Source organism: Phyllobates terribilis, unplaced genomic scaffold, assembly GCF_046119375.1.
Source record: "Phyllobates terribilis strain yellow unplaced genomic scaffold, ASM4611937v1 Scaffold_4__5_contigs__length_816908805, whole genome shotgun sequence".
In the NCBI taxonomy this organism is placed as follows: Eukaryota; Metazoa; Chordata; class Amphibia; order Anura; family Dendrobatidae; genus Phyllobates; species Phyllobates terribilis.
Window position 1 is genome coordinate 294549155 of NW_027362764.1, and position 25132 is coordinate 294574286.

Here is a 25132-nt window from a genome sequence, read left to right on the forward strand (position 1 = left end):
GCTCAGTGGAGGAGGTATACAGAGAAACAGCATCAAAGGATGCTGAAATAGTGGAATCTGTCACACCTATGTCTCTGATGTTGCAAAAATCGCCAGTATTCTTAATATAGGAGTGAGCATTGGTAACAAAATCACATAGATGTTGGTCATGAAAAATGGCAGTATTACTAAAAAGGAACCCCTGCCAGACACTATGGGGCACCCAGGGGAGTTCTCTAAGAAAACTGTAAAGCAGTGGCTGGGTTTTAGTTAGGTTAAACCAATTTGTAACAAAAAAACAAAACAAAAAAAAAAATCTGACTTGGAGAGTATGTAAGCTCCAGATTGACTTTAGCTATTGAAGACGAGAAATGCAATCTACTATTGTTCCAGATTACCCCAAACACATACATGTTGGCCATATATGCATGTGTTCTCAGAGGAAAATGAGTAGATTCATGACATTGAGAGCAAAGATTAGGGTTGTTTAAATCTAATGTGACTGGTCCTTGTTACTCAGAGGCAAAATTTAAGAAACTAGAAATTATTTTTTGCTCATTGCCACTTAGGTGTAATTGACATGTTATATCCTGCATATATAGGGTTTTCTGTTTTTCTTGTCTCAATATTTTGATACCCATAACATTTTTTTCTTTTTTGTATACATATTTGGGGGGGGAGGGGGACAAGCTGTACAGTCCTATAAGGTGACTTGTGCATGCAATCTTTTAAATAGGTTTTCCCAAATTAAATTGATTTCATTAGAAAAAGCAAGCCATTTGCCATCTTGTTTACATGCTTTTTTTTGCTCCTACTATGCGAGCCTTTTTAGTGTACGGCATTGTTCCAAGGCTTGGCCATTCATGGTTACATTCCAGGAGAGGAGTTGACTTTGGAGATCAGAGTTCAGCCTTCTCCAGGTAATTGAATTCTATACAACTTCCCCCCCCCCCCCCCCCCCTCAAAGCTATCCGTTCTGCATAATCACAATTCCCCAGCATGATTGGTTTCCAGGGCAGTTCTCCTAATTACGGTTCTTGCTTTCCTGAGCTGTGTGCTTGTTCAAATGCCCTGTTATCTCCATGTAAGCATAGTGAGGACCTTATCAGAATTGACCAGAAGTGTCACTCAGAGGAGCTCTTCCCCATACACCAGGTAGTAAAGAGACTGCAGAGCTGTGAGCTTCTTAAGACACAATTTGAGAATACCCCTTTTAACACTGACATTGTCAATGATCAGACGTTCAGAACCCATCCCTGGCGTATGGTCGTAGACCATGGTTAAGCCTCTGGTTGCTACATTAGTTCAACATCTCACAATTTATTCGGTCTCCCATGACAGCACCACGTGAGAGAGAGGATCCGCCCATCAAGGCCCTTCCTGCCTCAGTTTAGGTTTCCTGTCCATGATGGGAGACCTCGCAGGCTTACCTGCAGAAGATGGACTCCTGTCTCAGAGAGGGCCACAGCAGGTGGTAGGAGCCGGTCCGTCCCGGTCCTCTGGAGACGCCACGGTAGGGCTCAGTGGGGCGCCTCCGTGAGCGTTGCGGCGGGCGTGACATCGCCTCACGGGGAGGTAGATGTCCGCCAGGTGTGGGGCCGCTAGCGGGCTTCCTCCCCCCGCTACAAATTGCAGGAGATCCAGGTCGCGACGGCGGGGCACGTGACAGGCGCGACCTAGTGACGTGACTTCCGGTGCGCCGGGCAGGAAGTCCCTGTGACGTCACCGGAAGAGGCCGGAGCTCGTTTGAATTTTGCGCGCGAGCAGCTGAACGCCGGGGGATTAAGGACCTGACGGCGAGGAGCCCACCTGGAACCCATCTGGCCACCTGGGGAGGAAGACCAAGGAGCAGGTAACGCCCTCCTGGGTAAAAAAAAAAAAAAAAAAAAAAAAAAAGAGGAAACACACCCACACATGGTACCGGTATGGCCAGTATATAAAGTGTCTGGTAACATACAGAGGTGCTTCCCAGCCCATTCTTACACTGTAAGTTATGGAAGATTCACAAGAGTTGTCACCTAGGCTGCTGCAGGAGCAGCCCTCTGGGGAGCCCTCACAATTAGTGGCTCAGCGTCATTCCCGGCTAGGGTCTGGTCGTTCAGCTAGAAGAGCTACCACTAAGAGCAGGAAGGACGGTCCGGTGCGGCGTGATTCCTCGCCATGCATGTTGGATTCTTCTGCTTCTACGGTACCGAAGGTTCTGTGGGGTGAGTGGAATCTTCGTGAAAGTTCTACTAATGTTTCCTCCTTCTTTCTATCTATAACTTTCTTTTAGAGCAAGAAATGTTCCTCGAAATCCAAGCACAGAGAATGTGCCTTATGCAGCTGTCCACTCCCTGATTCATATAGCAAGAAGTTATGCCAGCTTTGTATTAGCAAGATGATGTCGGAGGAAACCCCAGATTTTTCCCTAGGCCTAAGAACTTTAATTAGGGAAGAAATAGGCAAAGCATTGCAGGGTTCAGAGTCTGGGCATATTCCTCAAGAAACGCAGCCGGGTTCAGACTCTGAGCTATCGGTCGCTTCCTCCTCCGCCTTCTCTTCCTCTGACAGTGAGCCAGATAGACAGTGCTTTCCCCTGAAGGAGTTCGATGCCCTAGTAAAAGCCGTCCGATCTACAATGGGGATAGTGGACACGAGGGCAGAGAAGTCAGCTGAGGATGTTATGTTTGGTGGTCTGGGGCTAAAGAAAAGAAGGGTCTTTCCGGTAAATTCAAAGGTGAAAGACCTCATTGATAAGGAGTGGAGAAAGCCTGACAAGAAGGGTAGTGTTCCTCCATCCTTTAAAAGGAAATATCCATTTGAGGATGCTATGTGTTCCTCCTGGTTAAAAGCACCCAAGCTGGATGTTGCTGTTACCAAAGCAGCGAGAAGAACTTCCCTCCTGTTCGATGATATGGGTGCATTGAGAGACCCCCCTAGACAGACAAGGCTGATACTTTCTTGAAAGGGGCATGGGAGACAGCTGCGGGAGCACGGAGGCCGACAGTAGCAGCCACCTGCACGTCCAGAGCCCTGATGGTTTGGCTTGAACAGCTAGACAGTCAGTTGAAGAATGGGACTTCTAGGAAAGACATTTTCTTCCCTTCCACTGGTTCAGGGGGCGGCAGCTTTTCTTGCTGATGCATCTGTGGACTCAGTAAGGTTGGCAGCAAAATCTGCAGCACTGTCAAATGCGGCTCTGCGAGCCTTGTGGATTAAATGCTGGCCAGGGGATTTACAGACTAAATCCAGACTGTGCACAATCCTGTGCGAAGGAGAATACCTCTTTGGTCAGACCATGGATGACTTATTGGAGAAAGCTGTGGACCATAAGAAGGGGTTTCCATCAGTACCTCTACCCTCCTTTAAGAGATCGTTCCGGAAGAGGAAATTTTTCCGGAAAAGATATTTCAGGGAGCAAGACAAGTCTGACGAAAGGGGTCGAAAAGGTAGAGGTCTACTCTTTGGTCCGTCTCCAAAAATTGAGCAGAAGCCAGAGGATACACAATCAGCCCAGGTGGGAGGGAGATTGTATTTTTTTTTTTTTTTTTTTGTTTGTTTTTTGTCCCAGCTTGGGAACAGATTTCTCATAGTAATTGGATTTTAAGCCTGATTAAGTATGGTCTTAAATTTCAATTTAAAGCATTGCCTCACAAAAGATTCATGGTTGTTCCCTCCAGTTCTTCCCCAGAACGCCAGGCTGCCATCGTTTCGGAAATACAAGCCCTAATAAGAAAACACGACCTGATTGAGGTTACGGAGGCGGAAAAGGGTCTCTGTTTCTACTCCCCGCTCTTCTTGGTTCCGAAACCGGATGGGAGTTTCAGGACAATCATAAATCTGAAATCCCTGAATAATTTCCTTAAAATACATACCTTTAAAATGGAGTCTTTAAAATCCGTAATAAAGTTACTTTTTCCCCACTGCTATATGGTAGTGCTCGATCTCAAAGATGCGTATTACCGTATCCCAATTCATAGTGACTATCAGAAATACTTGAGGCTGGCCATTGAAATTGACGGGGTGGTTAAACACTTTCAATACACTGCACTCCCCTTTGGTTTAGCTATAGCCCCGCGAGTTTTTACTAAAGTAATGGCGGAAGTTATGGCCCATGTAAGAGAAAGGGACATTCTAATTATCCCTTACCTGGATGATCTCCTGATAGTGGGGAACTCATTTGTTCAGTGCGGGAGACCATGTCGGTCTTAAAGAGTTTTTGGGTGGTTTCTAAATTTAGGAAAGTCTAGACTATCTCCACTCAAGGTACAACAATATCTGGGGGTCATTTTAGATTCTAGGAAACAGCTATGTCGTCTTACAGAAGAAAAGATTGATAGAATCCGGGGGTTGGTAGCACAGTGTATACATAAACCTTCTGTCACTCCGTAAGGCCATGTCACTATTGGGAACCTTCACCTCCACTTTTCCTGCGGTTCGTTGGTCACAATTACATTCAAGAGCTTTTCAGTGGGATGTGTTGTACAATAACGCAGCTTTAGAGGGGCATCTAGACTGTGAGTTTACGCTAGGTCCTTGTGCCATACAGTCCCTTCGTTGGTGGTTACGACAAGACAATCTTGCTAAAGGGGTTCCCTGTGAATGTAGTCCAACTGCAGTCTTGTCCACTGATGCAAGTGCTACAGGCTCACTTTGAAGGGAAATTCGTGCAGGGAACCTGGTCAAGCAGTGAGCGACAGTTGTCATCAAATGTTAAGGAGCTTCTGGCGGTGCAGCATGCGTTCAACGAGTTCCTTATATATTTACAGGGCCAGCATGTCCGTATACTCTCGGACAATCAAGTCACGGTAGCTTACATAAACCACCAAGGGGGAACCCGCTCAAGAAACTTGATGAGGGTAGAGAACACACTTCTGCTGAAAGCCGAAGATCATTGTCCCTCTCTTTTGGCTACTCATCTAAAAGGGAAGGAAAACATCACAGCGGATTTCCTCAGCCGTACTTCTGTAAAAGAGGGAGAGTGGTCCCTAAATGCGCAAATATTCTCCAGAATCGTAGAAGCGTGAGGCCTTCCGACTGGATTTATTCGCAACAAGGGCCAATCGGAAAGTGGAAAATTTTTGTTCCTTAGACCCCAGAGAAGGACTCCTGGCAGTGGACGCCTTCATGGTTCCCTGGAGATTTCCTCTGGCATATGCCTTCCCTCCCATAATCCTGCTCCCAGCAGTGATAAGAAAGATCAGGGCAGACCGAGCCAGAGTGATACTCGTATGCCCCTTTTGGCCCAAAAGACCGTGGTTCCCTTGTCTCCGGAAGATGTCCATATCAGATCCCTGGGTTCTTCCGGAGATTCCGGACCTCCTCACTCAGGGGTCACTTTCCCATCCTCCAACCCCGAGTCTATATTTGACTGCGTGGAATTTGAGAGGGTGTTATTGACCAACAAAGGATTCCCCGCAAATGTAGTGAATACTCTCCTGGCTAGCAGAAAACCTGTTACCACCCGCATTTATGCCACGACCTGGAGGAAGTTTCTGTCCTTTGCAGAAGTTAAGGTGGAGGAGGGGCCCCCTATTGGGAAATTCTGGAATTTCTGCAGCGGGGCTTAGAATTAGGTGTCACTACCAGTACCTTGAAAGTACAGGTGTTGACGTTGGGAGCTTTATTTTCTTCCAATATTGCAGATAACTATTGGATAGCCCGTTTTATAAAAGCTTCCTTTAGGTGTAGACCCATTACCAAAGTAAAGATGTCTCCCTGGGATTTGATTTTTGTCTTAGATGCCTTGACCAGTCCTCCTTTTGAGCCACTAGATTTAGTCTCCCCCAAAATTATTTTCCTAAAGATGGTCCTGTTAGTAGCCCCAACTTCAGCCAGGAGAGTTAGTGACCTACAGGCCCTTTCAATATGCCCTCCATTTACGCAAATTCTGGACGATAGGATTATATTAAAACTTGATCCGGCCTTTCTTCCCAAAGTGGCCACTCGATTCCATAGAACCCAGGAGATAGTTCTCCCGACTTTTTGCTTTCCGCCCAAAAATCAAAAGGAGAAGAGGCTTCACACTTTAGACTTTAGGAGGTGCGTACTAAAGTACTTAGAAGTATCACGTGGCTTTAGAAAGGATAAGTCCCTATTTACTTGCTATCAGGGGGCTAGAAAGGGTTGTAAGGCCTCAAAGGCTACAATCGCTAGATGGATCAAGGAGGCCATTTCCCTCGCATACTCCTCAGGGGATAAAGATACCGGAGGGATTGAGGGCGCATTCTACCAGAGCGGTATCAACCTCCTGGGCGGAGAAGACAGGGCTTTCCATTGAGGAAATTTGTAAGGCTGCCACTTGGTCTTCTCCCTCTACTTTCTATAGGCACTATAGATTGGATCTGGGTGGCTCTGCAGATCTTACTTTCGGGAGAAGGGTGCTTCAAGCTGTGGTCCCTCCCTAATTTCTTTCGTCTCTGTAATTCTCTCACGTGGTGCTGTCATGGGAGACCGAATAAAGCCTTAGTTACTTACCGGTAACGGGATTTTTCGGAGCCCATGACAGCACCTTTATATTCCCTCCCTTCACTGGTGTTGTGCACTCCCGTAGAGTTGATTTCTTTTGGTGCACCCTTGCTGGAAATTGATGAAAAGTAATGTACTTAATGTGATTGTTTTGTTATAATTAACCTTGGCGGTACTCTCATGCTCTGTTAACTAAACTGAGGTGGGAAGAGAGGGCTGCCCTTTTTAACCTGTAGGTTTCCTGTCCTTGATGGGCGGATCCTCTCTCTCACGTGGTGCTGTTATGGGCTCCGAAAAATCACGTTACCGGTAAGTAACTAAGGCTTTCGCTGTCATACTGATGGGCTGACCGGACAGAGGGAACACTTTGCCTTTGCCAGACTCGCATGCTGCTATCACTATTGACGCTTGACAGTGGCATGTGAGGGGTTAGTGTATCTGGTCTCTTGCCTTCCTGTGATGTACAGTTATGTGCAAAATATTTGCAGTGTGTTTTAAAACAATTGATAAATGCCATTATGAGGATTGAACTTTTTATTTCCATACACCCAGGCACTGGGAGCACTGCACATTCAATGCCAAATGAAAATATGAACAAAATATCAATTTGTTAACTGAAAATTAAGAAAAATAGGCTGTTCAAAAAAAAAAAAGCCGTGTCTGCATTTTCATTTAAAAACTGAATATTTGCAGTATAAACTGAAATTTGTTTCCAGACTTGGCTTTTCTGTTAATCACTGAACTAATATTTAATTGTATAATCTTTATTTCTGATAACTGCTTTACATCTGTATGGCATGGAGTCAACGAACATCTGACACCTGCGAACTGATATTCCAGCCCAAGCTGACTGGACTACATTCCACAGTACTTTTGCATTCTTAGGCTTTGTATCAAAGACAGCATTTTTAATGTCTCTCCACAAATTATCAATTGGATTCCGGTTTAGGGATTGGGCTGGCCACTTCATAACCTCAATCTTGTTGGTTTGGAACCAGGATGTTGACTGCTTGCTGGGGTTTGGGGTAGTTTGCCTGCTGAAACGCCCATTTCAAGGGCATATCTTCAATATAAGGCAACATGACCAGTTTTCATAGTTTGATATATTCAAACTGGTCTATGGTGCCTGGTATGCTATAAATGGGCCCAACTCTTAGTATGAGAATCATCCCCAAACCATTGTTTGCACCTCCTTGTTTTAGTCTTCAGTGTACTGTGGCTTAAAGGTTGGTGTATTTAGTTTTCCATCACGCATAGCGTTTTGCATTGTAAAAATTATACTTCCACATACTAGCTGTGTCCCCTTCATGGCTTTTTGCAAACTGCAGATGGGACTTCTTATGGCTTGGGGGGGGCGGTGGTGTTTAAATGCAAATGCAGTTTTCAGATTTTTTTGTTTTTAAATATTTAGGAAACAATGTATCATTTTCCGTACACTTCAAATACTTGCTACTTTGCTTTGGTATATCATATAAAATCCAAATTACATTTGTTTGTGGGTATAATGTGAAAATCTGTGAAAGTTTACGGGTTATGAATAGTTTTTCAAGGCACTGTAAATATACATCCTGATGCTAACACCAATCAAGTTATGTCTTGTGGAAAGGGAATAAACCAAGATCTCAGGTGTTAAAAGTGAAGGTGGTGTAATTTTTTTTTCTAAGAATGTTAAACGGAACCTGTCACCAGGGTTTTGTTGCCTCATCTGAGAGCAGCGTAATGAGCGAGGATGAGACCCCGAATCCAGCGATGTATCACTTAGTTTACTGGGTGCAGCAGTTGTGACAGTTTTTAGATGTAGCAGAGCTTAAAAGCTGATCCCTCCCATGCAACAGCTTTCTATGTACATTGTCTATTGGCAATAAGCTGCTTTTCTTAGAAAGGGGCATGGTCGGACCACTTGGCACTAAAGTTTGCTGTAACTCTATAAGTTGGTAATTCAATTCTGAGACCACATCGGCTATCCAGAGTCAAGACAGGCTAGAAGCTGCGTCCTTTAAATGGCAGCTGATACACTGCCGATGGTCAAAAGGCTTGTGCCTGCTTTAAATAGTGTACTTGCCAGTGGTGTGCCTGAAGTCCTGAAGCAAGGAGAGCTAGCTAACAAGATATCACGGTTACAAGACTTCTTAGCTAAGATATTGTAGATGACAGTTAAATAAGATGCCCACTAGACATCTTTAATTTAAAAGGGCTGGTATTGAGTCTAATTCAGAGCGCCTGATATGCAAAGCAAATGCATTTGTTGAAGTTATAGCTGACGGTGATTTGATTTCATCTATTTTTCATCCTCTTGTTGATATTTCTGCCGGGCATGAAATAATAGCTTGACACTTATATTGAGGTTTTATCACTGTGATTTGCGAAACTTTTAGTAAAAGTTTTGGTGTTTGAGCTGAAAGTCGACTTTTGTAGAAGCTTGGCTATATAAGGGGTTGCAGACTACTATATAATAAATACTATTATGTAAACCTGTTCCAAATGCACCTTTTCCAGGTGAATTTTCAGGCTGGTAAAGAAAAATGTTCATTTAGGGATGAAAACATTTTCTCTTTTACCTCTAGAGGAGACGGACAGATCAGAGAAATGTAATTAGCTTCTAAAGTTTACTGTATTTTGTTAATCTTTGTAGTTATGAGATGGAAGTTGTGAAGATCTGAGATTTGTGGGTTTTAATAATCACCTAGGCAGGTTAACGACGCAACAATATTTTATTCCTCACAACCATGGTAAAATAACTACAGGTAAATGTCCAAAATACAATTGTCTCAGTCCACCAGATCCCCTTTCCGGGACGGTATTTACCCTGCCTTTGTGCCAGTATAGTCTGTATCACAGTCCCCGATCCTCAAGACAGGTATAACGATGGAAGCACAGGTATCCAGTAGCAACAATCCTTTAAGAAAGCTTTAATTCAAACGACAGATGCCACAACTGTAGCATGTTTATCCAGACCAGTCAGTAACTGATCTCTATAACTCCATATGCCATATTCCTTCAATGGCATTCCACCAACTTCCTGACTTGGGCTATGTGCCCACGTAGCTGACTTGATGCAGAGCGTTTTAGCCCCTCTGGCAGAAATAAACTCATGCAGATTTACATGCGTTTTTTTTCTGCCAGAGCAGCGTTTTTTCAGCGTTTTTACATGCGTTTTTTCAAGCACTTTTCCAAGCGATTTTGAGCATCACTTGGAAAAGTGCTTGGCATGGATTTATATTGTGTGACTAACTTAGATGCTTTAAATGCTGCATGTATAGTAAAAAAAATTAAAAGAAAAAAACTCGTATACTCACCTCTTCTGTCTCCTCCCTGTGGCCCGCGGTGTACTGGCAGGACCTGCGGTGACGTCATTTAGTCAGCTGATGGTCCCCGTACAATTGCGGGGAGAAAATGCAGTCTGCCTCCTTAACCCCTTAAGGACCAGAGCTTTTTGCGTTTTCATTTTTTGCTCCCCTTGTTCCCAGAGCCATAGCGTTTTTATTTTTTTGTCAATATGGCCATTTGAGGGCTTATTTTTTGCGGGACGAGTTGTACTTTTCAACGCCATTACTAGTTTTACCATATCGTGTACAGAAAAACGGGAAAAAAATTCCAAGTGCGGTGAAATTGCAAAAAAAGTGCAATACCTCAGTTGTTTTTTTTATTTTTTTTACCACGTTTACTTAATGCTAAAACTGACCTGCCATTCTTATTCTCCAGGTCATTACGAGTTCGTAGACACCAAACATGTATAGGTCCTTTTTTTTTTAAGTGGTGAAAAAAAATTCAAAAATTTGAAAAAAAAATTCAAAAATTTGGTAAAAAAAAAATATATATATATATAGCGCCATTTTCTAAGACCCGTAGCGTCTCCATTTTTTGGAATCTGGGGCTGGGTGAGTGCTTATTTTTTGCGCGCCGGGCTGACGTTTTTATTGATAACATTTTGGGGTAGATCCGATGTTTTGATCGCCCGTTATTGCATTTTATTTCAATTTTGCGCGACCAAAAAACGTAATTCTGGCATTTAGAATTTTTTTCTCGTTGCGCCTTTTACCGTTCGGATTAATTCTTTTTTTTATATTGATTGGGCGATTCTGAATGCGGCGATACCAAATATGTCTATGTATATTTATCTATACATATTTATATATATATATATATATTTATATATATATATATATATATATATATATATATATATATTTATTGAATGGGGCGAAAGGGGGGTGATTTAAACTTTTTTATATTTTTAAACTTTTTTTTTTTCACTTTTTGCATGCTTCAATAGTCTCCATAGGAGACTAGAAGCAGCAACTATCCGATCAGCTCTGCTACATACAGGGGATCAGCAGATCTGCATATAGCAGAATTGGTCCTGTGCTATGAGCGCCGACCACTAGGTGGCACTCATAGCGACCATATCATGACAACCACAGGCGTCTGTTACAGACCCTGGGTTGTCATGCCCATCCATCGGTGACCCGCGATCATGTGACGGGGTGGGTGGGGCTTAGGACGCGCTTCCCGGAAGCGCGCGTTAAATGCCGCTGTCTGAGATTGACAGCGGCATTTAACATGTTAACAGTCGCAGGTGGATCGCGATTCCACCCGCGGCTGTTGTGGGCACATGTCAGCTGTAAGAATCAGCTGACATGTGCTCGGTTCAGTGCGGGCTCAGCGCCGGAGCCCTCACTGAACCAGGGGAGGAGCCCTATGACGTACTAAGACGTCATGGGTTGCAAAGGGGTCACTTTATACTGAGCACTGTCAGTCAAGGTACAGAGATTAATTATAGCACATTCACTGTTTAGTGAGCGCTGACTGTTCAGTCACTGTACCACCCCAATGGCTGGAAACTGGCGGCTGCAGGGAGAATATAACTTCATGTTCTCCCTGCAGTCTCACTTCTAGTTGGAAATACATATTTTTTTTTTTTTTACTAAATTTTCCTGTAAATTCCCATTCTAGGCTTAGTCTACAGACTTTGTATATAAAACAGGCAACCATTTCTTATGCAGTGTTGAACACTAATCACAAAAGATAAAATTGGGTTTTAAATCTAGCTCACTTGTTCCCTTTTAGGATGCAGTAAGTGCAAAGCAGCACATTCAATATGTAAGGAGAAGGAATCCAGCATCAGTTTCCAATAACATGTTCATCCAGGTAAAATCCAACAGATATACACATGATCAATTGCATATTTCAAGCCATACACTGGCGTTTAGTTATAGAATTCTATTGTGGCCTACAGATACTTCAAACATAATTGCAACCAATTGAAAACAATAAAATGGGTCCTCTTACACTTTTGGGGTAATCATGTATCATGGTAGGTTACATAGAATCTCTAAACATTGAGGTGTATGCTTATAAAAGTAATATACCCATATATACAGTATGCATAGACATTACGGTAACTTCGCAGTCTAAGAATGTAAGATCAAATTTTGTTTGCAGTTTAATATAAACACTTGCCCCAAGTAGATGAAACACTCTGAAGGACTGCTGATACAAAGTCTTAGACTCCCCAACATCCAGCTCAATGTAGTGGAGGCCAAGGGTGCCTGACTTTTAGACTAACTGACTTTGTTAATAAAGCAATTTGACGGGGGAAAAGTGTTCTTGTCATTTCTAATGCTTTGAGGAAGTGAGCTGTAAAGTTTTCAGCACGTGTTTCATTAGTGAGCAAAAGGATGGGTCACATAGGTGCCGAGGAGCTCCAAGTTTATAGATTCTGCCCTGAATAAGTTGCTCTGGTCTTTGGGAATCAAGTCATTATTGGCTAAGAGGAAAAAAAAAATGCTTGAGTGCTCCTAAGGTAACACTATATGGCTTGTGTGCAAAAGGCTAATGCGTTTTTTTTTTTTTTTTGCCATACATATGAGTTTATGCATATGGTGACTGTAGGCTTTGGGGCCTTTTTCTGATTGTTGCCAGTTGATTGTCAGCTGCTGGAGGTAGGTTTTGGGATTGTATGCCTTTGCCCTGTTCTGATCTGCAATGCCAGCAGACAGAAATTGGTGCTTGACACTCTAATGTCCCTCAGAAGGTTAGGAAAACCTTTATTTTGTGATTAGGACAAGATGTCTACTTGCAATATGAAGCGATAGCTGACACTGCACAGCAATGTGGGTTTTCTGAAGAAACTAACAAAAAGCTTTTTACCAAGCCTCAACCTCTGTAGGTATAATGCCTAAAAGGTGTCATAAGTTCGTTAAAACCCCTTATTATAAAGCTCCTTGTATCAGTATTCTCCACCTGACTGGCTAAACTTGGTGGAGATTGGGTTGTTTTTTCGTTTTTCAGTTTTTTTCCCCCACTAACTATACAAAGTATGTAGCTCTACAAATGCAGATATGTACAGTGCCTACAAGTAGTATTCAACCCCCTGCAGATTTAGCTGGTTTGATAAGATGCAAACAAGTTAGAGCCTTCAAACTGCAAACGAGAGTAGGTTTTATGAACAGAAGCATAAATCTTACAAACCAAAAAGTTATGTTGCTCAGTTGAATTTTATTAAATTTTAAACATAAAAGTGTGGGTCAATTATTATACAACCCCTAGGTTTAATATTTTGTGGAATAACCCTTGTTTGCAATTACAGCTAATAATCTTTTATAAGACCTGATCAGGCCGGCACAGGTCTGTGGAGTTATCTTGGCCCACTCCTCCATGAAGATCTTCTCCAAGTTATCTAGGTTCTTTGGGTGTCTCATGTGGACTTTATTCTTGAGCTCCTTCCACAAGTTTTCAATTGGGTTAAGGTCAGGAGACTGACTAGACCACTCCAACACCTTGACTTTTTCCCTCTTGAACCAGGCCTTGGTTTTCTTGGCTGTGTGCTTTGGGTCGCTGTCTTGTTGGAAGATGAAATTACGACCCATCTTAAGATCCTTGATGGAGGAGCGGAGGTTCTTGGCCAAAATCTCCAGGTAGGCCGTGCTATCCATCTTCCCATGGATGCGGGCCAGATGGCCAGGCCCCTTGGCAGAGAAACAGCCCTACAGCATGATGCTGCCACCACCATGCTTGACTGTAGGGATGGTATTCTTGGGGTCGTATGCAGTGCCATCCAGTCTCCAAACGTCACGTGTGTGGTTGGCACCAAAGATCTCGATCTTGGTCTCATCAGACCATAGAACCTTGAACCAGTCTGTCTGAGTCCTCCAAGTGATCACGAGCAAACTGTAGACGAGCCTTGACATGACGCTTTGAAAGTAAAGGTACCTTACGGGCTCGTCTGGAACGGAGACCATTGCGGTGGAGTACGTTACTTATGGTATTGACTGAAACCAATGTCCCCACTGCCATGAGATCTTCCCGGAGCTCCTTCCTTGTTGTCCTTGGGTTAGCTTTGACTCTTCGGACAAGCCTGGCCTCGGCACGGGAGGACACTTTCAAAGGCTGTCCTGGCCGTGGAAGGCTAACAGTAGTTCCATAAGCCTTCCACTTACGGATGATGCTCCCAACAGTGGAGACAGGTAGGCCCAACTCCTTGGAAAGGGTTTTGTACCCCTTGCCAGCCTTGTGACCCTCCACGATCTTGTCTCTGATGGCCTTGGAATGCTCCTTTGTCTTTCCCATGTTGACCATGTCTGAATGCTGTTCACAAGTTTGGGGAGGGTCTTAAATAGTCAGAAAAGGCTGGCAAAAGATCTTTAATCCACACATGTGAAGCTCATTCTTGGTGCCTGAACTACTTCTTAATACTTTTGGGGGACCAAACAGAATTCTTGTGGTTTGAGGGGTTGAATAATAAATGACACTCTGAATTAACTTTTAACGTTTTTAAAAAAAATAAAAAAAATAAAAAAATTTGCTGCAGTGCATTTCCCACTTCCAGGCTGATCTACAGTACAAATGTCACAATGCCAAGTTAATTCCGCATGTGTCAACCAGCTAAATCTGCAGGGGGTTGAATACTACTTGTAGGCACTGTATACATTTGTAGAAAATGTCTTTTTAGGGTGAAGGGGAAAGTTGTCCAACTGACATTGTGGGCCAGGTATGGCATGCTAATATAAAGATGGGTTTCACCTTTAGCCACCATAAGCATCAAATATATAAGTAAGGCCAAAGGCGCATAATTTTTTTTCTTGCGGCTGAAGCATATCAGAATAACCTTTCTGCACACAAGTTTACCTCTGGAAGGCCTTTCTTAGTAAGTTTATAATCACTTAAAATAGATTTTCTTTAAATCGGCAATGGGTTAAAAAGTTTATACACCAAACCATCTAAAGCTAACCTGTCACTTCAGGTATTTTTTCTTTACCAGCTGCTGTGCGTTTTTGGTTAACTTGCATCTGTAAATTTTGCCAGTTTTCCCCTCTGCAGCCTCTCCAATTTTCAGTTCTTTGAACTAGTGGGAGAAGACTAACTGCTAGGTCTCCCAGAAACAGTACTTTTCTGTGCTTTATTCCCCATGAAGCACAAAGAATATCAGCCTCAGGGTGAAGGTTGTTATGCAGCAGGACTGAGCACTTTACCGGTGAATCCAGTTCTCGGGTTGTGCAGCAGCTTTCCAGCAAATGACTTGGCTTTTCTGTGTGCTTCCCTGCCAGTTTATTGCTCTGCTCCTCACTTCTCCTCACCCCTCCCATCTTAAGATCCTTGGTATAATAGGTGTAACATGGAAACTCGCCTGGTTGACAGTCTTGGGATATGTGCCTACAATCAGGAAATATTGTTTTGGAAGCAGCATTTATTTGCTGTGTTCTAATCACGCAGTTAAATCCGCATATGTTCATACAACTATGCGGATTGACTGCATCCAGTTCATTTTATTGTGGAAATTTCTGTTGTGGAGACTAGCGTCTCCACAACGGAAATTGACATTCTGTGGCTCGTAAGCCCACACTGCAGGTGAGTTTATGCAGCGTCCTATAGAAGCACAGTGGGCCTAGGATTTCTATAAATCAGATCCACTGTGCTTGTATCGTAGAACGCAGCGTTTTGGACGCAGCGCAGATGAGCCAAGTCCGAAATGCTGCTATTCCAGATTGTGGGCACGTACCCTTAGGCTTAGTGCCCACGATGCAGAAATGAAGCAGACATTTTCCTGAGCATTTCTGCATCTCCTTGGCAGAAAAACGCATGCGTATTTGCCATGGGTTTTTTCAATGCATTGTATAGGCAAATACGCATGCAGAAACGCACAAGAATTGGTCATGTCCGTATTTTTTCTGCGAGTAAAATCTGTGCAGAAAAAATACGGATCATGTGCACAGAACTTGCAGAATGTCATGGGATAAGGTATGCAATGCGTTTCTGGAGCAATTATGCGCTGCAAATACGCACCAAAAACGCATCGTGGGCACACAGCCTTACACACTGACTGCTTTTAAATAGAACCCGTCTGCAGGATTTTGTAAATACATGGCTGTAATGATACTGTAATACTGATTAAATTGATGGCTTTGGTTAAAAAATCTGCATTGTTTAGTTATCAGCATTTAAAGTTTTCTGCTAATTAGATTTTGGTGCAGAGGGGCTCGATCACTGGATCTTCTCCCTATCTGTTTCCCCAGCCCCCTCCGGTCTTAGAATGACAGGTCGTTGCTGGAATTTCAAAGACCAGAGGCAAGCAGAGGGGCTGGAGGAGAAGACAGAAGACCTAATTAGTAGAAGACTTCAAATGCTGATTTACAGAAGAACGTTGCTGATTTCTTCACCAAAGGTATCAATGTAATCTGTATTACAGCAATGACTTGACTTTACATGACAACAGGGGATGGGAACTTCCGGCCCATAGGCTGTTTACATCCCACATTGTCATTTTTCTCTGGCATATTCCCAACGATCGTGGTGCTTGGGCCAACAGGCATCAAAAAGCTATCCCTTTAATCGCTCCTGACACTGCAAGATCACACATCGTTCACTACTGCACTCTGGCACGTGCAATGAGTGCCCGTGTCAGGACATACGTGGGTGGGGTCAGCGCGCTCTAGTCCCACTGATGACAACTGCAGCCCCAGCGCCTCCTGGGTGGTGTGTGGCCCAGCCCCTTCTGGGCTGAGCCGCAGCTGCCAACATGTTTGTTATAAGAGAAAGGTAACTTCTATTGTTAGTTGCATGTCTCACACCAGTAATGCTCACTTTCATTTAAAATAAGTAATGGAAGCAGATTCTCATGCAGATCGGTGTTCCGGTCAGATCCTGGAACAGCTCATTTACATATAAGAAAAACGTGGATGTCTTTGGAATAAGACATGGGATCACTGATATCAAGGCATGTTCTGCTTCCTATGACCTTCATGCCCTATAGACTGTTTAGGAGGGTTGATCCTACTGACAGATTCCCTTTAAAGGACAGGAGGTTAATTTGAAGATTACAAATTTTTGCTTTTTAATGAAGATGGTGATCTAAAGAAAAAATTAAATAAAATTGCAGACCTTTTTTTTTTAATTATAGAAAATCAAAATCAGCCTTCCAAGTGTCCCAATCAAGGAAAGTGGAAAGAACCGTGTGACAACAGAAGTATGTAATAAAATATAAATTTTTATTAATGACAGAATAAAAATACAGAAAAATATTAAATGGGTGCTGCTCATGTGAGGAATTGACCTGACCATAAGCCAAGTAATAGAGAGAAAGATGCAGAAAAATTCAAATACAAAGTGCAAAAGATAGCTGCAAATATAAAGTACACCACATCTTAAAAAAAATCACCAGAAATAGCCTCTAGAATTACCATGAAGATTGAATACAAACTAAGCCAAAGATGAATTGCATGCTAAAGTGACAGTGCAGAATAACAGCAGAAAAATACATATCAAATAGGGATACATACCAAGAAAAGTGCCAATATTAAGTATAAAGTTATAATACCAGGATGAAGATGGTGTATTGAGCTTTAATAGTCATTTCACCTCAGTAGTGTCACCTAATTCAATGGTTGAATATCTGTATGTAAATGACTATATTCTATATATTTCTATTCTTTAATGGTGACACTTAACAGTTTTTGGTCCAACAGGGGTAGATTTTACCTTTTTTAATTATAAAGGTGCATCTCACTAAATTAGAATATTATCAAAAAGTTTATTTATTTCAGTAGTTCTTCAATACAAAAAGTGAAACTCCTATATTAGTAATTACAAACAGTGATCTATTTCAAGTGTTTATTTCTGTTAATGTTGATGATTATGGCTTACAGCCAATGAAAACACAAGTCATTATCTCAGTAAATTAGAATACTTTATAACACCTGGTTGAAAAATGTTTTTAAAATCTGAAATGTTGGCCTACTGAAATGTATGTTCAGTAAATGCACTCAATACTTAGTTGGGGCTCCTTTTGCATCAATTACTGCATCAATGCGGCGTGGCATGGAGGCGATCAGCCTGTGGCACTGCTGAGGTGTTATGGAAGCCCAGGTTGCTTTGATGGCAGCCTTCAGCTCGTCTGCATTGTTGGGTCTGGTGTCTCTCATCTTCCTCTTGACAATACCCTATAGATTCTCTGAGGTGAAGGTCAGGTGAGTTTGCTGGCCAATCAAGCACAGCGATTGTTTTTAAACCAGGTATTTTTGTCAGTGTGAACAGGTGCAAAGTCCTGCTGGAGAATGACATTTCCATCTCCAAAAAGCTTGTCGGCAGAGGGAAGCATGAAGTGCTCTAAAATTTCCTGGTAGACGGCTGCACTGACTTTGGTCTTGATAAAACAGTGGACCTACACCAGCAGATGACATAGCTCCCCAAACCATCACTGATTGTGGAAACTTCACACTAGACCTCAAGCAGCTTGGATTGTGTGCCTCTCCACTCTTCCTCCAGACTCTGGGACCTTGATTTCCAAATGAACATTGGAACTCTGGGACCTTGTGGAGTGTGTACAATGACTCCCTTCTGGACATCTGTCAAGTCAGCAGTCTTCCACATGATTGTGGAACCTACTAAAACAGACTAAGGGGCCTTTTTAAATGCTTACAAAGCCTTTGCAGGTGTTTTTTGTTAATGTAATTTACTGAGATAATGACTTTTGTGTTTTCATTGGCTGTAAGCCATAATCAACATTAACAGAAATAAACACTTGAAATAGATCACACTGTTTGTAATGACTCTATATAATGAGTTTCAGTTTTTGTATTGAAGAACTGAAATTAACTTTTTGATATTCTAATTTAGTGAGATGCACCTGTATGTAACAAAAACCTGATTTAAAAAGTAATTTTTTGAGGCTTGCATCCCTTTAACCCTTTCCTGATATAAGATGTCACAGTACATCTCATTCAGGAAGGAGCTCCTACAACTGGATGTAATGTCTAGGTGATTATGTAACAGGAATAGCCAAGCTCCTACATTAACCAGTGCCAGCACTACCTTGGTTGTTTAACGGTCTAGGTGCCACAATCAATGACTGCGGTATTTAGAAGATTGAGAGGGGGCTCCCTCACACAATCATCCTTTTTAACTTTGCTGCCCCGATGTTTGCTATGGTAACCAGAGGCCAAAGAATAATCGCCTCATTGCTTACTACTCTGGCTGCTCACTACCCGCCTTCTGGTCCTATACTTTCTGCCGTAGGACGCTGCATCTCCATCCTCTTCAATATTGGCCAGGACTTCTGACCACGTCAAGGCCTCTGAGGTTACTGCTCATCATAGGGCCCCGCGGCACATGTCTGACCTTGCAACCTTACAACACTGTGTCAATTAGAAAAAGTTGTAGCTCTCATGATATGGCGATGCAAAGGCGGATGGGTTTTTATTTTAGAAAATAAAATTGTTCATAGTGTGCAAAAGTAGCAACACCTAAAAAAACTATTAATGAGGTATTGCTGTCTTCACACTGACTTGAATTTCAAAGCGGTCTTATCACTTGTACTGTATGATGAACAGCGTTTGAAAGAAAAGAAAAAAGCTGCTTCTATTTGTTCTGCTTTCCAACAATTGGAATAGGGCTCAATTCACATTTATGCTGTCCTCTACGGTGAGTACTTACATCAGGGTTTTTGTCTAGATCTTGAAATAAAGTGGCAGCAAGAGGGGATGGGGATAACTATGGAGGTTCTTCTTTGTGGTCAAAGAAGCACAAAATACAACAATGTAGAGTTCATTTGAGTCAGTAGCTTCTCGGTATCAGCACTTCACCTAAAAGGCTTAGCCAATAACAAAGCTAATTCCTGAGCAGGAAAGGCTTACATACAGTGAAATGGAATCTAAATGTCAAAATCTTTCAGATGATCAAAAAATGGTGCTATCCGGAAGTTAATCTAGTTGCTGCTCGTCAAAACGCAAAAGTAAAACAAGACTTCTCCCTGAACCAAAGCAATACCTGTTTGGCAGTGTACAAATGGTCTCATCCCTGGGAATTGGTGTATGCCTTTCCTCTGATTTCCCTGTTGCCATGGACTTAAAGAAAAAAAAATGCAGGACAAGGTCAAGAAAATTCTTACAGCACCTTTTTGGCAAGAGAAGTTGATCTTCCCACTTCAAGCTGCATAGGGTTTAAAATCCTCTTATCCTCCCACCAATCAGCAATCTACATTGGGGTCCAATCCTCAAAATGTGTGCTTTGCTACTTGGCTTTTGAAACCCTAATTCTAAAAGCGAGAGGCATTTCAATCATATGTACCCTTCAGAAGAGTAGGAAGGAAGTAACAAAATGCCATCTATAACAAAATGTGGGAAACTTTTTATATCCTGGTCTGGTCCTATTCCCCAGAATTCTCCAACTAGATATTGCTAAAATTCTTGACTTTTTTGCAAAAGGATTGAAACGGGAGTAACCTAAAAGTCCAAATTTTAACCTTGCTGAGTGACATTGAATAAAAAGGTTCATGACCGCAGCCTCCCAGGTATTCCTGAGAATAACCAGCTTAGTCCCATCCTGTTATCTGAATATTGTCCTCAAAGGCCTAATCCTGTTTCAATTCGAACTGTCCTTAATAGACCTAAACAAACTTCTGGAAAGCAACCCTCTAGGTAGCCATCACAACTGCAGTCAATGAGCTTCAGGCCCTCCCTATTGGGGAACCCTACTTTAAGGTACTGGAGGATCAAATTGTTTTCCATCTAGATCCATCATTCCAGCCTAAAGTCCTATCCGAATTCTACATGTCTCATGAGATTATTTTTCCTTTAGTCTGTTGGAATCCAGCAAAAAAGAATTCCACTACTTGGTTAAAGATACTCCTGCATACATCTATGTACAACGATCAAACATTGGAGAAAAGATCAAAACCTTTGTCCTGTAGTATGGGCATAACAAGGCTAAGAAGGCTTCAAAGAAAAAATTGCCAACTTGTTTTGAAAATGCAATCTGTGAGGTGCTGAAGAAAAACAATTTATCTCCCTCAAAAGCTAAAAACTCTATCCTGGGCCAAAAGGGCTCGTGCTTCCAATGAGCAGATTTGCAGAGCTGCTGCTTGGTCTTCCATCAACCTTTTTATAAATGTTTTGTCAGCTAAAGACTTGCCCTTTAGGGAGAAAAAGTTCTCCATGCAGTCTTCTCTTTGACAATGTTCCTTTAGCATGCCTCCTAATGTGAAGGGCAACTTAAGAAAATAGAATTGAACTTAACTGTAGTTCCATTTCTAGGAACTTTCCCTGACAGCATGGGTATTTCCCACCCTTCTGTTTACTTTACTTCTTGATGTGAAATAATTTAAGTATTCATTCCGGTTTACTAATTTAAAGGAAATCTGTGGTTAGGGGGTGGGGCTATTGAACTTGTTTCATGTCTCTAATTAGGGTGGGGAATCTGCCTCTTAATGTGATATCTTGGTGGGCTCCTGGAAATGGAATTACTGGTATGTCTAATTCTATTTCTTATTGGCCACCGCACTCCCTCACCGCCCCACCCCGTTCCCCAAAAATGCAATAAATGTCTGTAGCTCAAAATATCGATAACATTGTCAAGCTGAAAAAGTTCTCACACTTCCATTGCTGGAAGTAACAAGTCTCAAACTATCAATTCATAGATTAGATGTATAGATGGATAAAAAAAATTCTAAAATATATATAGATGTTACAAAGTTATGACATTTTTTTTTATAATATTGAAAAAAAACTTTTTTTATTGCTGTAATCGTACTGACATGGATAATCATTGTCGCCATTTCACCCACTTGGAATAGTGCTCCCATTTTTCAGTATATAATATGGTAAAATGATAAAACGGTGACATTCAAAACTACAACTTGTACAGCAAACAAGGTTTCATGTGACCATGCCAATGGGGAAAAAGTTATGACTTTTGGAAGGGGTGTGGGAAGAGCTAAACATAAGAGACAAAATTGCTAAAAAATGGTAAATGGAAAGTACTGAGATTATTGAGAAATCATACTTTTTAATTTGGATCACATTTAAAACTAATCATAGAGGGGGATTAAGAAACAGTTAAATTGGCGCTGCAGAGTAAGGCTGGTGATACCACCTAGATGGCTCCTTGGGCCACACTTGCTGTAATATTTTAGTTTGCCCAAGTTGCTCTTGCTACAGTGTATCTATTTTGTATATACTACAAAGTGTGTGCATGCTCAACTCATCAGCGTATGGATATTTTATGTGCACTACCAGATAAAAGGTAATGAGTGGCTAGCTGTACGTATTAAAAATAAAATGACGCTCTTCCGTTAGTTTCTCTATTAAAAAAATGTTTTTGAGCAGAACACCAAGAATCTGCTTAATGCAAACTATAATACCTGCTCTCATTTAAGAATCAAATGTTAACACTATGAAGGGTGAATTGGCATCTTGTAAACCTGTGAAGAAGGGGAAATGGTGATAAAGCAGACCAGAAGTTCAGATGCTTAAGTTGCATGTGGATGACATCAGCTGCTTCCAGGCAGGCTATTGTGTGAGCTGTTTGGCTCAGCAATCAGGATTCAGACTACACGCATGCTTTTGGCAGAGAATGTTCACCCCCTCCTCCTCTCCATTCTTCTTCTTTTTTTTTTTTTCTTCTCCACTTTGAACTTTATTTTTTAATTAACTTGGGGATTTGGATATTAATGTGGGTGGTCATAAAACAGATTTTTCTCTGGTATGATTTTAATTTTTTTTCATTTATATATGAAAAAAACTAAGTCAGCAAGAGTGTGTGGGAAATGATTACATCAGTCAGTGGAGAACTACCATTGGTCTGCAAAATGTGGTTTGATTCACTACCTAAAAGATTGACTGTGTAACCCTTTGAGAGGAGCTCTGGAAGAGTTGCCTGCCTTTCCCCAGGAACAGTGCCATGTAAGACTGGCTACGTGACAGGTACAGTACAGTAATCCGTTGACACTGTGTGTTCTTCCGAGTGTGCAGCTTTTAGTCTGCAAGAGAGGCTTGGAAGGGAGAAAGGAAAATAAAAGTATTTCAAGAGGCAATCTAGACTTAAAAATGCCATCTTGTTCTCCTGACTGCTGCCTTTTACATGCAGTAGAGGTAAGAGTCTTCATGTTTAAATCATTTTCTAATGTCATTAGTGTTTCACCAAATGATTGTATGTGTGGCTTATGCACTTGTATGTTAACCATGTACTGTGTATAGATCTCATCAAACGATCCTTGTAAATGTTTCTGTATTTTGAAGAAAATAATTTTATTGCATGTTTCATGTCATAATGCTGGTGTCTTTCCTACTGCCTATGTAAATGTACAGTACTGTGCTTAAAGCATCTAAAGCACATTTTTCAAAGGTTATCCTGGTTTGGTTAAACATGCAGATCATGCACTTTTATGTAATTAGTGTTAAAGGGGAAATGTCTAATTTCTATAAAACAGACATTTTCAGATGACTGCATGCTTAACATTTACTGTAAATTCCTTTTAAAACCACACTTTCAAATAAAGATTACTTTTTAAAAAGAATTCATGGCATAGAATGTCACCCGCATATGTTCAGCTTTTATTGAATAGACAACTTTGCATTTCTTTTCTTCCAATGTCAGCAAAATTTAATTCTAGTCAGTGTCTTGACTTTTAGATACAGTAGATTAATATATCTAGATATCGATTATATAGATTTTTTTTTTTTTTTTTTAAGAAGCTAAGGAGTTGAAGTAAGTTCCCTGCTAAACAGGCGAAAGGCAGAAGGACTCTGACTTGTTCACTGTATTCTAAAGTTTCAGCAAACAGTCATATTCATTCATTGCATGTTGAGGTGGGAAGCAAAGAATAAATACTATTAATGCAATGACCGAAATATAAGATTAAGTGTTTTTTTGTTACAGGTTGTAAAAGTCTTTAGTGAAGATGGGACTTGCAAAATGGTGGAGATTCTAGGAGACATGACAGCCAGGGACTTCTGCCAGTTGCTGATTTACAAAAGTCATTGTGTGGATGACAACAGCTGGACACTTGTGGAGCACCACCCTCACCTAGGATTAGGTAGGGATTGGTGAAGCCAGTTTACACAACTGCTTTTTCACTACTATGTAATATTTTTCATCATACAACATTGGGACAATATTTCTCTTTTTTTTAACACCTTTCACCATGATTTTGAATGTTTTTGTGAACGCATCAGATTTACTACAATAAAAATGCAACTCTAGTGCAGAATATATTAAGCATGACCTGCAGAAGAGTGTTATGTGCTTTTCTATAGACTTGCTTATTTCTCAGTAAGAATAAGCAGATATGCACAAAGTAGAAGCGAAGAATCACTGTTGAATTATTTCAAGTAGAAATGTACAACCTTACATCTACAATGAGCATTTTAAAGTCCATTGTAAAATGGATTTAAGTAGGTTAAATCTAATTAGTGAGCTTTAAATGCTGTAATGGCAAACCCAGAGGAACTGAGGACATCTCCTATATACAGCTTAAATGATCTAGAATTGTGTTGCTCCTTACTGGTGGTACAGTAACTTCATGGTGTTATATAATCTTTGCACCTTTTTTCACAGCTTGGCATTTCCAGTTTCTGTGCTGCAGTAAAAATGCCAGTTACATATTAATAAATGCATTTTAGGCAAAGATAGTCATTTGGATTGAATTGCTTATTTACTAGATTAAATAGTTTTAAATTCCCCAAAAATAAAGAGGGCTATTTCCAGAAAAATGTAGGATATATCCTAGATCTCTCTATTCCGCAGTTATATCGGATGATGGGGTATAACTTGCTAATTGCTGCCGTTCTGACCCTGGGACGCCCAGTGATCTCTACATAGGGAGTCCCCGTCTTGAATGCATGCTCAACCTCCATTCACTGCCGGAATTAGCTGAACGGTATACTCGGCACTTCCATAGACCATAGACTGAGTAGAGACGGAGTATGCACTCTTTTGCTGCAGAACCCTGATATTGGAATTGTTGGAGGTCTGAGGAATCTGCATGTTATCACCTAACCTATGGATTGGGACATAACTTGTTTTTTTGGGGAGGGGGGTCTTAGGGGGAGGTGGTGAAATTGCCCTTTAAGGATTTGTACAATATATTCTGGGCTGTCTGAGTTTTTCAAGAACTTATTTTGTAGCTGTTGTGATCTTTTTACCTGTTAAAGGTTGACAATTAATATAGCATCTTCATATTGTCCAAACTTCTTGCATTTGCGACTGCAGCCACATATAATTGGTAATGGCCACACAATTTTAAAAGAAATTCAGTTTCACCCACAAAATCGTGCGTAGGCTAGCTATTCAGTCCAAGAGTTCTCGTATCTCGGTTAATAATAATGCTGTTTTATTGTGAGTTTGAATAGAACTCTTGGACTTAATAGCTAGCCTATGTATCTCTACTGTAATATAGTGATCATCATTGTTTTATGTGTCTTGCCTTCAGTTA

The 25132-nt window shown here is 41.4% G+C and overlaps 1 protein-coding gene across 10 annotated transcripts in view; it reads left to right on the top strand.

The window, feature by feature from the left end:
* The window catches only part of GRB10 (growth factor receptor bound protein 10), a 302376-nt gene that overhangs the window by 229950 nt on the left and 47294 nt on the right, over positions 1 to 25132 (top strand). For 7 of the 10 annotated variants that reach the window (XM_073678334.1, XM_073678333.1, XM_073678326.1 and 4 more), the window contains 3 exons: positions 11497 to 11577; positions 16826 to 16891; positions 23578 to 23734. In XM_073678334.1, the coding sequence (XP_073534435.1) occupies positions 11497 to 11577; positions 16826 to 16891; positions 23578 to 23734 (304 nt within the window). The remainder of the gene's footprint in view (positions 1 to 11496; positions 11578 to 16825; positions 16892 to 23577; positions 23735 to 25132) is intronic. The other 3 variants (XM_073678327.1, XM_073678328.1, XM_073678332.1) reach the window with 3 other exon arrangements.